Source organism: Eptesicus fuscus, chromosome 9 (genome assembly GCF_027574615.1).
Source record: "Eptesicus fuscus isolate TK198812 chromosome 9, DD_ASM_mEF_20220401, whole genome shotgun sequence".
In the NCBI taxonomy this organism is placed as follows: Eukaryota; Metazoa; Chordata; class Mammalia; order Chiroptera; family Vespertilionidae; genus Eptesicus; species Eptesicus fuscus.
The window spans coordinates 15,849,632-15,862,639 of NC_072481.1; the positions used below are offsets into that span (position 1 = coordinate 15,849,632).

General features: G+C 55.7%; 1 protein-coding gene and 1 long non-coding RNA gene across 2 annotated transcripts; one reads left to right on the plus strand and one right to left on the minus strand.

Moving 5' to 3' along the window:
* Positions 1–1,672: 1,672 nt before the first annotated feature.
* Positions 1,673–12,298, plus strand: CNKSR1 (connector enhancer of kinase suppressor of Ras 1). The gene is made up of 21 exons (XM_054720698.1): positions 1,673–1,785; positions 4,362–4,519; positions 4,622–4,803; positions 5,360–5,444; positions 5,832–5,873; positions 5,970–6,074; positions 7,096–7,155; positions 7,271–7,339; positions 7,677–7,778; positions 7,857–7,927; positions 8,027–8,100; positions 8,257–8,357; positions 8,433–8,463; positions 8,864–9,036; positions 9,887–9,960; positions 10,126–10,197; positions 10,657–10,730; positions 10,886–10,947; positions 11,030–11,129; positions 11,220–11,401; positions 11,640–12,298. Exons 1-21 carry the CDS (start codon positions 1,722–1,724, stop codon positions 11,892–11,894), a joined length of 2,136 nt encoding a protein of 711 aa, XP_054576673.1. The 5' UTR covers positions 1,673–1,721; the 3' UTR covers positions 11,895–12,298.
* On the minus strand, positions 12,299–12,888 carry LOC114233913 (uncharacterized). The gene is made up of 2 exons (XR_008556928.1): positions 12,592–12,888; positions 12,299–12,500 (listed from the first exon to the last, which is right to left on the minus strand). It is a non-coding gene; the product is annotated as an uncharacterized LOC114233913 (long non-coding RNA).
* Between the last annotated feature and the right edge of the window lie 120 nt (positions 12,889–13,008).

Sequence of the window (13,008 nt, forward strand, 5' to 3'; positions counted from 1 at the left end):
GCCGTGTTGCAAATCTGAAGCCTACTGGTTCACAAATGAGGGAGCTAGACCTGCCGGGACCTCATGAGATGGGCGTAGAGGGCTGTTATTGAACCCATTTTCAGAAGCGGAAACTGAGCCAAGGAGTCCCCTTTGAAGGAAGCAACTGATGGTCTTTACTTGTGTTTGATGCCACATGTCAAGATGGGATGAGATCAGCAGAGCTGGCCAAGTTCCAGAGAACTCAATTTGTATGTGAAATTATTAAATGGCCCTAGCTGGTTTGGCTCAGTGGATAGAGTGTCTGCCTCTGGACTGAAGGGTCCCAGGTTCGATTCCAGTCAAGGGCACATGCCTGGGTTGCAGGCTCAATCCCCAGTAGGGGCTTGCAGAAGGCAGCCGATCAATGTTTCTATCTCTTTCTCTCTCCCTCTTCTCTCTGAAATCAATAAAAATATATTTTTAAAAAATTATTAAATGATGGCAACGAACACACACAGATGACATGGACCAAATTCAGACTTTAGGTCTTGTTAACAGGCAAAATAGTAATGGGCTTTGAAGGCTGGGTTGTGGGGCACTGGTAGAGATTTCAAATTAGGTGACACAATCAAAGGGGTAGGCTCTAGGAAGGCCTCCTCGTAAAATTAAAGCTCTACTTCATGTTACAGATTTCAAAATACTTAAAGGACCCCTCGCAGCACTAAGGTCTAGGTGTCCCCCTTTTAGAGAAGAAGAAATAAGTTCAGAGATGGGTAGAGTTTGAGCTCAGTCACACAGCAAGTGCAACTGGTTCTGATTCCAAAGTCCTGGGAGTCTGCTGGCTGGCTGTGCTGATAATAACTGCAAACATTTAGTACATTTCAGATGTTCTAAGAGGAAGGCTCTTAACCTGGGCTTCAGAATCCAGGGATCCCAGAAACTTGGAAAGAAAAAAATATATTTATTTTCACTAACATCTAATCAAAATTTGGCATTTCCTTCCATATGGATTAAAATGTTAGTATCTGTGGCTTTGTCACCAATAGAAATCATATATATTTTTATAATGAATTGTAGTTATTGCAAGTATCTCAAAATATTTATGCTCATAACTATTTCAAAATCGTGATAGTTGCCTTCGCTGGTGTGGCTCGGTTGGGCGTCATTCCATGCACACTGAAAGGTTGCCAATTTGATTCCTGGTCAGGGCACATGGCTGGAATGTTTCATTCTCACATCGATGTTTCTCCCTCTCTTTCTAAAAAATCAATAAAAAAATATATTTTAAATCATGATAGTTATTAACCCACCGTTAAATCACGCTGTTTCAGTGACTCCTGCAACATAGCTGCCATAGATTGGGCACCACTGAGCCACATCGGCCCGGCTTCAGCCCCTTTTTGAGGAGCCTAAAGGTCACAGTCCCTCCTGAAGCCAGTTTGGGGCTGGACCCCAGGCCGACTCTGAGGTCACATGGGTTACACACCAGTGGCACCGCCGCCCTCCCCCCCCCCCCTCCCCCGCCCCCATCAAGCCGCCCAGCAGCCCTGGCACGCCTGAAGGGCGGGCAGGAGGCAGACGAGCGGTGGACCAATGGCCGTCTCAGCTCCTCACCTGGCCAACCACGTGGGCCCAGGTATGCTGGTGGCTCCGCCCCGGGCCCAGCCCAGCCCAGCCCCTCCCCACCCCTGGGCTCTGGGAGCGGAAATTCCTGCGCCCGCAGGACGGAACGGGCGCGATCCCTTGATCCCTTCGGGCGGATGGACTCCACCATGGAGCCCGTAGAGACCTGGACCCCCGGGAAGGTGGCAGCCTGGCTGAGAGGTGGGTGGGGCCGGGGCAGAGTTGGGCTTGAGGGGCACTGGGACCGGGAGAGGTAAATAAAGGCAAAGGGCCTGCGGAGGCTGTCAGGTGGTTAGTCTGTCAGTGGTGGTTAGCGTCTGCCTGTATCTGGAACTGCGAGGCGGAGATGAGCCCCGGAGGCCCGAGGAGCCAGAAGGGGTCTCCCGTTGCCCCGTCATCCCAAGAGGCTGCCAGGGTGGCGATGGAGAGGCGGTGGGTAATGAAAACAGAGGCGGGGGCCCCAGCGCGGCCCACACCCACTGTATCTCCTTAATCTTCCCTCGGCCCCGGGGCTAGAGGGCTGTTATTAAACCCATTTTTCTGAATCGGAAACCGACGCGCTGAGCCAGGAAGTGATTTGCTCTGGCTTTGGAATAGAGGCTGCCCTGTTTCCCTTCTCTCCACCCTGAGGATCCCAGTGTGTGAAGCAGAGCCCCAACCTGATGCAAGTTTGGCACAGCCCCCACTCCCCCCCACCCCCTTGTGCCCAGGGGTCTCTAAGGGAGATACCCCACAGGCTCAGTGAGCCCAAATGGATGGGAAAGTCCCAGACGGCCCACAGACTCAGAGAAGTGGAGACCTCTGACATGCAGGTGGGAGGGGCAGGTGAGTCAGGGCAGGTGAGTTTCTCCGAGAGGGGCAGCGTGAGTACACTAGGGTCAGGCTCAGGGTGACTAACCCTATCACAGCAGGATTCAGGGTTGAATTCAGACTCCCAGACTGGGTTTCAGGCGCAGCCCCTCCACTCTCTCCATAAAAATGAGAATGGCAACTCACGTGTCATGAAGCGCACAGAATGAGACTATCATGACAAGTGCCTGGGATGTGTATGTAGCTCAGTGTGGGAGGCAGCACAGCACATTCATTGTACATGGGAATTTGCTCAAGGGCCCATAGCTATGGAGTAACAGTTTGCTCACTCTTTGAAGGCATTCCTCCCATTCAAGCAAGCCAGGTTCCTTCCCAGGAGTTCCCATGAACTCCTGTCCAGTGCTCTTAATGTCACACAGGGAACGAGGGAGAGCTGCTGATCACACACAGGTTCTCCGGGGAAGGAACCTGGCTTGCTTGAATGGGAGGAATTCCTTCAAAGGGTGAGCAAACTGTTAACCTCTGTTTGTATCCGTTTTCCCACCTGCAAAATGGGAATAACAGTAGTCTCTGCATTCTAGATTCGGTGAGGATCAAATTCTGAATATGTTTATTTGTAATTAATTAATTAATTAGTTAGTTAATTAATTAATTAATTTTAACCCTTGATCGAAGAATGGGCCTCTCTTCTATTGGGGAAGGTCGTCCTCTTCAACTGAGCATGCAGCTTTGGGAGGGACGCACATGGAGTGGTGAGGGAGGGAGGGAGGGAGGGGACACCTGCTAGTCGGCCAGATCAGCTGAGCCTACCCTGGGGATCAGTGGGGTGACAGAGGTCGCAGCCAGATCGCCTTCACGTCCTGAATGTGTTTACAGCCCTTAAGATTTTGCCCAGCTCATAGTAAGCATTCAATAGATAGTCTTCTTATTTGTGCCAGGCAAGGGCTGGAATTAGAGATGCACGGTTATTTCAGGCCCCGTGCTTGAAGAGCTCTTGATCAAGTGGGAGAGGCTGATGCTCAGTTGCAGGTGTTTCTGGAGGCACAGGAAGCAGTGGGAGCAGAAGAGGCCCCGCCCCAACCTGGAGCGTTGTGGAGCACTTCCTGCAGGGAGTTGCATGAAAAAGGGAGGGGAGGAGCTGGAAGTGCAGTCCAGGCAGGAGTAGTAGCACCTGCAAGGACCCTGGGACAGAAGCACAGTCCAGGGAGTTAGTGCTCTGCATCTGAAGTGCTGAGTTTGAGGGGCTGTGTCAAGTGATGAGACTGGAGAGGCACGGGGCAGCCGATCATCCCGGGCCTTGTAGACCGTGGTAAAAACTCTGGCGGTAAGTGCTGTTACTGATGGTCTCCCACAAGCCAGGAAATGGGCCAAGTGTTTGACATGTATCATGTCATTTACACATGATTAGAAGGTAGATGCTTTTATTGTCACCATTTACAGGTGAGGAAACTGAGGCACAGAGCAATTAAGTTACTTGCTCAAGCGCTGACATTCAGGCCTTCCTGATTCCAAACCTCCATCCATGTTCTTACTCCCCATTTAGTAGACAAGCAAGCATCAGAACAACTGGAGGATTTGTTAGAACCAGAACTGCTGGGCCCTACCACTGAGTTATTTAGCAGGTGCAGGATAGAGCCAAAAATTTGCATTTCTAACTAGCTCTCTAGTGAGGCTGCTGCTGGTCTGGGGCAGTGGTCGGCAAATTCACTAGTCAACAGAGCGGCAAACTGCGGCTCACGAGCCGCATGTGGCTCTCGAGCCGCAGTTTGCCAATCGCTGGTCTGGGGAAACAATCCTACTTCTCAACTCAGTAGCCTCATCTGTGAAATGGGCAGAACACAGCCTAGGTCTCAGGGTTGTTATTAGGAACAGATGGGAGGGAAAGGGGCTTTATGGGAGTGAAGAAGTGGCCAGAAAGGCCATGCCACCCCCTGGCTCCCCCATGCTGACCCCTGCTGTCCCTCCAGGCCTCGATGACTCCCTGCAGGATTACTGCTTTGAGGACTGGGAGCTGCCTGGCAAGTACCTGCTGCAGCTCTGCCCCCGTAGCCTTGAGGCTCTGACCGTGCGCCCTCTGGGCCACCAGGAGCTCATCCTGGAAGGGGTGGAACAGCTCCGGGCCCTGGTGAGTGAATGGTGGCCACACTGGCTGCAGCTTCCACCCGCCTGGGGATGTCTGATGGGCTGGTCACTGCCAGGGGGGTGACCAGCTCCCTCTCTGGCACAGAGTTCTGGGCTACAGACAGAGAACCTGCAGAGCCTGACAGAGAGGCTGCTGGAGGGGACCCATGTCTTCCAGAGCTTAGTCCAAGGCCGCCTGGGGGGCTGTGCCGAGCCCCCGGCTGATGTCCTCAGTGCGGCTGTGGAGCTGGTGCGTGAGGCCCGTGCCCTCCTCTTCTGGCTCAACAGGTACCTCAGGCTCCTCCTAACGTACGGGGTTGGGGTGACTGATGGGGGGACCCTTCTCATCCTTGGCCTCCTCGGTGCCCAGGAAAGAAAAACAGAGCTTGGCTCTTGCCCAGATATGGTGGTGCAGGGCAAAGAGGCTAGTTGGTCTGCTTGGGGGCACTGGGTCGCCTGGGTTCCTACCCACCCCACCCCGCCCAGCTTGTAATGACAGCGGTCATCAACAACTCTGCATAGAGAGCTCCTCCCCTCCACTGGTTGCTGCTTGTCCCACAGGTCCCAACGTAAGTGTCACCTCCTCAGGGAAGCCTTCCCTGGTATATATTCCCAGAGCTCCCTGCACTTCACAGCAGTTGCCGTTAAATCATTATTGATGGAATTATGTATTTAACTTCTGACTCCCCAGTGCCTAAACAGAGCCTGACTGTATTAGGTGCAGTGCTGAGCCCATCAGAGTAGGTATTATCCCGTCTCAGATGAGTAGTCGGCTCTGAGTGGTTCTGTGACTTGACTGTTAAGCACAGTTTGCTAACCACTGTTCCATCCTTCCCCCTGCCAGGTACCTCTTCACCCACTTGAATGACTTCTCGGCCTGCCAGGAGATCGGGGAGTTGTGCCGGAAGCTGGGCCTGGCCTTGCAGGAGGTAGGAGAACCAGGGGCCAGGTTTGGCCCAGGCTGTAGAGACAGGTCAGGCAAGAGCTTTTTATAACCTGTGAGTCAGCACAAGATCGGGTGTAAGGGCAGGAAGAGAGGTGCCCAGCCACTGGGTAGGCGGCAATGGGGCTAGGGAGTCTCCTAGATGGCCAGGGAACCCCCAGGAGTTTGACCCTCAGGAGGGGGGAGAGGAGAGAGCATAGGTGGAGACTTCTGGGGGCCTGGTGTCAGGGGGAGACCTTGGGGATGGAGCTCTGCGTAGTTCTGGAAAGGGGGCCGGGGAGTGGAGGCAGGGAGGGACTGCTGGGAACCCACCCTGCCCTTGGAGAAGGCAGTGCCCCTCCTCAGGGAAGGCCCCTGCTCTCACTGCTTCCAGGACTGCCCAGCAGCGGAGAGGGAGAGCCAAGTCCTGCGGATCGTAAGTGTGTGTGTGTTTGGGGCGGGGGGGTGCGGGGTAATGGGGATAGGGTGCGGTGGGTGGGGCTCAGTCTGGGCATTGTGCTCCCCATCCCAGTGCAGCCACGTGACCGGGATCTGCCACAGCATTCTGAGCTGCAGCCCCCAGGAGCTTCTGGAGCAGAGGGCCGTGCTGGAACACGTGCAGCTGGATGATCCTCTGGTGAGCTCTGACCTCTGACCTCTCACCTTTTCTTTTTCAATTTTATTTATCGGTGTGTTTTTTAAAAAAATATATTTTATTGATTTTTTACAGAGAGGAAGGGAGAGGGATAGAGAGTTAGAAACATCGATGAGAGAGAAACATCGATCAGCTGCCTCCTGCACACTCCCTTATTGGGGACGTGCCCTCAACCAAGGTACATGCCCTTGACCGGGATTGAACCTGGGACCCTTCAGTCCGCAGGCCGATGCTCTATCCACTGAGCCAAACCGGTTAGGGCTATCGGTGTGTTTTTTAAGAGAGAGAGAGAAACACTGATTTGTTGTTCTACTTATTATATGCATTTATTGTTTGCTTTCTGTATGTGCCCTGACCGGGGATTGAACCCACAACCTCGGCATATCGGAACAGCGCTCCAACCAACTGAGCTCCCGGCCAGGGCTCCCTTCTCACCTCTTGGCAGCCTGGCCTGGGCCCTAAAACATGGTCCCAGGATCCCACAGATTCCTGTGCTGTTATGGCTAGAAGGCCTTTTTTGTGCAGAAGTTAAAGGCCCAGAGGACCAAAAAAAGAAAAATGCCTAGAGGACTTTCCTGGGGTCCCACAGTATTCAGCACCTTCCCCAATCCTCAGGTGACACATTCTAGCCCTGAGGTACAGACCTGGAAGGTTAGGGAAGAGGACATGAACTTTTCTGCTTTAACCTCTCCCGTTGGGAAAGCCAGAGCCCCAGCGCTGCCCCTGTCCTGCCCATCCCTGCTTATCCCTTAGGAGAGTTGCTGAGAATGTCATACCTGAGGAGTCAGCCGCCCCAACTTCCCTCTGATCCTCATTCAAGGGAGAGGCAGAGACCCACAGAGGAGTGACAAGCCCGAAGTCACACAGCAAGTTGGGCGGTGCCAGCTGGGGCCAGCTCTTTCCCCAGTTCTGCCCACCCAAGGATTTTGTTGCCTAGCGGGGGTCCCGCCCGCTGGCCCTGCTGCCCCCACACCCTCGGTGACTCCAGCCTCTGCTTTCACAGGGCCTGGAAATCCACACCACCAGCAACTGCCTGCACTTCGTGTCCCAAGTGGGCACCCAGGTGAGAACCCCACAGTCTTTTCAGCCGCCTACCCACTAAGACCCTTTTACCAGCCAACCAAGCCAGCTTCAGGCCCCAGAAGGGTGCACCCTCTGAGCCTCACCTCCCACACCAGGTCCCTCCCAACTTGCGGCTGCAGATCCTGCCTGGAGATGAGATTGTCCAGGTCAACGAGCAGGTGGTGGTGAGTGAGAACAAGAGCGACATAGTGGGAGCGAAGGGGTGACCGGGTAGAACCCAGGGCTGTGGGTCAGGCAGGGACTCTTGCCGAGACCAGGGTTGTGGGAGTTGCCTTACATCAGGTGAGTCAGCTCACACAAGCCAGAGCGGCCTCAGCAGAGCCAAGCTGAAGGGGCTCATGGAGGCTTCCTAGAAGAGGAGGGGGAGGAGAAGGGAGGAGAGGAGGAGGAGGAGGATCAGGAGAAGGAGGAGAACCAGGAGGCTGAGAGAGTGCTCCAAGGGAGGGGGCTGTTGGGTTGTTTTAGAGCCTCCTGCCCAGCTGACCCTGTCCCGTCCCCCAGGTGGGCTGGCCCCATAAGAACGTGGTGAGGGAGCTGTTTCGGGAACCAGCCAAGGTCAGCTTAGTGCTGAAGAAGGTTCCGGTGCCGGAGACGCCTCCACAGGTACCTGTCCCCTGACCCGCCCTCAGCCGCTTTCAGATTCCTGTTGCCAGTGAATCACCTGCTTCTGTTGTTCCCCAGTCCCCTCCGCAGGCCCTGGGCTCCCCACAGCCGAGGGTCCCATCGCTGGCTCTGGGCCCACTGTCTCCCAGGTAACAGGCTCTGCCCTGGGTGCGTCCAGTGGGGGAGCCATGGGCTCATCCCATCTCCCCTTGCTCTCCTCTCATCTCCCCTTGCTCTCCTCCCCCCAGGGCCACATCTGAAGACATCTTTCCCTTCAGCCTGACTTCACACCCAAGTCCTGGGTCCAGCCCTGCCTCAACAGGTAGTTTCAAAGTCCCACAATGTGGTGATGCCCTAGGAAAGACATGTGGGGTGCCTGGCTCTGACCCCTGGACCCTGATGCCCCCACCCTACTGCCCGGCCTGGACTGGGCTCATGGACTCCCCTCTCTTCTCCTTCTCTTCTCCTTCCCTGACAGACTCTGCCTCTCTTGACCCTGAGCCCCTGCCCATTACCCCTGCACCCCCAGCCACACTCCCAACAGGGGGAGCAGAGACTCGTGAACCCCTAGCAGACAAGGTAAGCTGAGGGGCTCAGCAAGGAGGGGTGTGGTTCAAATCCAGACCCTTCTCTAACCCCCTGTGGTCCTTTCAGAGTCCTGTCCTCGATCGGAAGAAATCGAAAGGTAGGAGATGCACCCAACATGTGGGGGTCCCCTGACACGAACAGCTCTAAGAAGTCTTTATAGTGCTGGGCAGGAACCCCCACTACCCCCCACCCTCCCACACTTTACACTCAGCCCCTTCGGGAAAGAGCTCTGTCTCTTGGATCAGACAGACCCGTGCTCCCAGCCTGGGCCTCGCGTGCGCTCTGAGACTGAGCTAACAGCCTATCCTCCGTTCTTTAATTTCCTCGCCTCCACAATGCGGAGAGTCATTCCTCAGAGCTGACAGGTGATTCATTCCAAGCACAGAGTATGGGTTCAGAAATATCAGGGGGTGCTCTCCTGGTGGACAAGGGAGCAGATTTGGGGGTCCATGTTGCCTTGCCAGCCCCTCACTGATGCCCGTGCTGTGCTGCTGCAGGCGTGGCGACGCGGCTGAGCCGCCGGCGGGTGTCCTGCCGGGAGCTGGGCCAGCCAGACTGCGACGGCTGGCTCCTGCTGCGCAAGGTGCCCGGGGGCTTCATGAGCCCTCGCTGGCGCCGCTGCTGGTTTGTGCTCAAGAGACACAAGCTCTACTGGTACCGCCAGCCCCAGGTGAGACCCGACACACCTGCGTAAGCAGATGAGTCCCCTCAGGGCCACAGTTCTTGTCCCTGCTCCCCACCATCTACTCCCACTGTGGTCACAGGTGGGCCACAAATCCTCCTGAGCCCCAGTGTTCCTGTCTCTAAAATGGGGACACGCTTCAAAGAGGAATGAGCTGCTATGTGTGTAAAAGCACTTTCCTTCCTCTTCTGTTGTTCTGTCCATCCTAGTGATAGGCCATTCATTCGATTGTTTATTCCTCAGCAGACATGCAGGTGCCCACTGTTACTCAGCTCTGGGCTGGGCACCGAGGACACTGGGGAGACTTGGACACTGGGGAGTTCTTGCTACTCCAGACTTGGGGGGAAGGGGGAGGGTGAATACACGCTCAAGGACAGTGCAGGGAACACACGCTGTGACAAAGGAAAAGCCCAGGGAATGGGGGGCGGGGTGGGGAGCCCACAGAGGTGGCCAGTCCAGCCTGAGGCGCGGCGCAGGCTCCCTGGGAAATCAGCACCTGAGGGCCAGTCAGGCGGAAAGGAGCAAGCAGGCCAGAGGGAGAGCAGCCTCTGCAGGGCTCGGTGGTACGAGGCGGCTTCGTCTGTGCCTATTGACGGAACAATGGCGCAGCCTCCTCTTTGAGGCTGTTTCTCTGGATCTCCTTGGCTCCCCTTTCCTGGCTCAAAGGCACTCCTTGGTCACACCCTCTCCACCCCCCTAAATTTCTGCCCTGAGCTCCTGACACTGAGAGGTTTGTGGTTAGAGAGCCCAGCAGATGCCCCCGTGGGATGTGGCCTCAGGAACCTGATGACCTCGAGAGTGTGAGGGCTTCATGCTGACCTCACTGTGATCCCCCCAGGATGAGAAGGCTGAGGGCCTCATCAACGTCTCCAACTACAGTCTGGAAAGTGGGCATGATCAGAAGAAAAAATAGTTAAGTCCTGGGTGTGACGGGCTGGGTGGTGGGAAGAGAAAGGGAGATCCAGGGTGACGGTCGGGGTGGGGTGGAGGCGGCAGGGAGCTGGGATTGCGGTGCGGCCTCTCCGGGTTCTAGATGGGCACACCCAGGCTGAGGGAAGGCCCTCTGCTCCCTGGCAGTGTGTTCCAGCTCACCCATGACGTGTACAAACCCTTCATCTTCGCTGCCGATACCCTGACGGATCTGAGCATGTGAGTGCCACCCTCTCCACTCCCAGGCTTCCATGTGAGTGCTTGGGAGCCTGGATTCAAATCTCCGCTCTCTGATAGTGGTTGATCAAGGCACTCACTTTCCTAAGCCTCAGTTTCATTAGCTATAAAATGGACTAATAAGAGTTCCTACCTCTCAGAGTTGCTCTGAAGATTAGATTAGACCAGTGGTCAGCAGAGCCAAATATCAACAGTACAACGATTGAAGTTTCTTTTGAGAGCCAAATTTTTTAAATTTTAACTTCTTCTAACGCCACTTCTTCAAAATAGACTCGCCCAGGCCGTGGTATTTTGTGGAAGAGCCACACTCAAGGGGCCAAAGAGCCGCATGTGGCTCGAGAGCCACAGTTTGCCGAACACGGGATTAGACGATCGTATAGGGGAAAGGCCCTTGGCATGCAGTACATGGAAATTCCCTCAGACCCATTTGCCCCTCCGCAGGTGGGTGCGCCATCTCATTACCTGCATTTCCAAGTACCAGTCTCCAGGCCAGGCCGCCCTACCCCGAGAGGAAGGTGGGTGCTCACAGGGGTGGGTCTCACTGTGTCTCACCTGAGCTTCTGCCTTTCCTGGGATGGAGGCTAAGAACTCAAATGCCCTCACCCCCTTCCTGGCCCCCCAAAACCGTGTGAAGCTTAGTGTGTTCCCCACCTGCTCCTGTTCACCCCAGACTGCTACAGTGAAACAGAAGTAGAAGACCTTGACGATGAGGCTGGGTCCCGCTCAGCCTCGGTGAGTAGGAGACTGGTGAGGGGTGAGTAGCAGGGCACAGAGCTCAGACTGACACCTTTCTCTCCTTCCACGGTGCCCACAGCCCAGCCTGGGCCAAGCTGGGAGTCCCCCCCGTGGAGACACATCACCTGCAGCCACCCCCATGCAGGGCAGCCCACGGACCTCCTTTGGCCTTCCAACAGGTGCTGTGCGGGGGGTGGGCGCTGAGGTGGAGAGCTGGGCCTGGGACAGGCACATCCTCATCCTGCTTTCCCCCCCCCCCCGCCCGACAGACAGCAGTGAGGGGACACTGGAAGGAATGGTGCGGGGGCTGAGGCAGGGTGGCGTGTCCCTCCTGGGCCAGCCACAGCCCCTCACTCATGAACAATGGCGGAGCTCTTTCATGCGGCGCAACCGAGACCCCCAGCTCAATGAGCGAGTGCACCGTGTGCGGGCACTACAGAGCACACTCAAGGTCAGCTGGGGACACTGGGCATGGCAGGGGGCTGGGCTCTACGCTTTTGGCTCTGGTTGCTGGCCCACAGCTCTGGGCTCAGTTGTGGAGTTGGCCAAGTTCTAGGTTCCTGATTTGAGAACCAGGGCTAGACTGGGCCCGTGCTATGTTCTAGGCACTAGACTCCAAAATTAGCTCTGGGCTCAGGCTCTGCCGCCCTCCCTGGGCGATCATGGCCCCTAAGGGACTCTCCTTACAGGCAAAGCTGCAGGAGCTGCAGGCCCTGGAAGAAGTGCTGGGAGACCCTGAGCTGACGGGAGAGAAGTTCCGACGGTGGAAAGAGCAGAACCAGGAGCTCTACTCAGAGGGCCTGGGGGCCTGGGGCGTAGTGCAGGCTGAGAGCAGCTCCCAAGTCCAGACCTCTGGCTCCAGAGAACATTCTGCCCGCCCCCTGTCCTCTGACCCTGAGGAACACTCCCATCTTTGCCACCTGACCCCAGAGAGCAACCTCTGACCCTGTCCAGCATCTAGTTCCTGACCTCTGGCCCTGAGGACCACCTCCACCTCTGGCCTCAGGCATGTCTAGGACAGAGCGTCCTTGTGTTCTGTGCAAGACTGGAAGTAGAAGTGGTCCATGGCTTTATCCCAGCTGACCCCTTTCTGCCTGAGCGGCCACCATTTCTGCTCCCTTCTCCCCTGGAGTGGGGTAATGTAATGAGATCTCAGTGCCACCCTCTCCCACCTTGGCAACAAAAGAATGGGAGACAAGGCTGAAAGAAACTCCAGTCCGTCCTCTGACCGGTGGGGGCCTCCCTCAGTCCTTTGGCACTTCTCCCTCCCCAAACCGGTCTGTACAGGCCTTCCTCCCTTTACACAAGAGACACTTCAACCAAATAAAGTCAATTTCTCTAAAGTGAATCCACATCTGTGCTTGACTTCCATATTAGCGTCAGGAATTGGCTCCGCAGGGGGACTGGGATGAAAAACTGTCAGACAGGGGTGAGCGCTCTTGGTCACTAGCCCACTGGCCGGGGCTGTGCGTGAAGCTCCTGTCCACCAGGATGAGGATTGCTAATCCGTGCCTCACGAGGGCTTCTACTCGTGCTCATCTGTCCCAGTCCTTTAGAGACCAAAGGTTTGCTTTCCTGTCCCATCTCAGGGGAGACAAAGTGAAAAACAGAGACCGGCCTTTCCCTGGATGGGGCACATACCTTGCATGAAGGGCAGGGTGGGCTCCTGGAGACCAGGGTGGTGAGATGGCATAGCCAGAGGGGAGAGGTGCCGGTCGTCAGCTAGGAGGAAGGCCCTGAGGTGAACATTCTTTTCCTCTCCTTAGCCCAGTGTCACCTCCAGCTCCTGGATGTGGAGTAGGGACACACTCCTCTCCATCCAGGTTGTAGAGGAGACCTGACCTGCTCTGTCAGCCTCTGACCTACCTCTGACCCCAGCCAAGGTCCTTAGTATCCCTGGCTTTCTCGGTGGGATATCAAGGGAATTCAGTGGGAGGAACTTCTCTCGAAACTGGAATTCCTTGGTGGAATGCAAATGGCTGGAGTCACAGAGGCCTCTATGATATCACCACGAGGGGGAGCAAGACGGCATGGAATAAAGTTTCTTTGAAGAGTAGG

Coding starts and splice junctions, on each gene's coding strand:
- CNKSR1 (XM_054720698.1), top strand. CDS start 1,722: ATGGACTCCACCATGGAGCCCGTAGAGACCTGGACCCCCGGGAAGGTG. Junction 7,156..7,270: donor TGTCCCAAGTGGGCACCCAG/GTGAGAACCCCA, acceptor CTCCCACACCAG/GTCCCTCCCAACTTGCGGCT. Junction 9,037..9,886: donor ACTGGTACCGCCAGCCCCAG/GTGAGACCCGAC, acceptor TGATCCCCCCAG/GATGAGAAGGCTGAGGGCCT.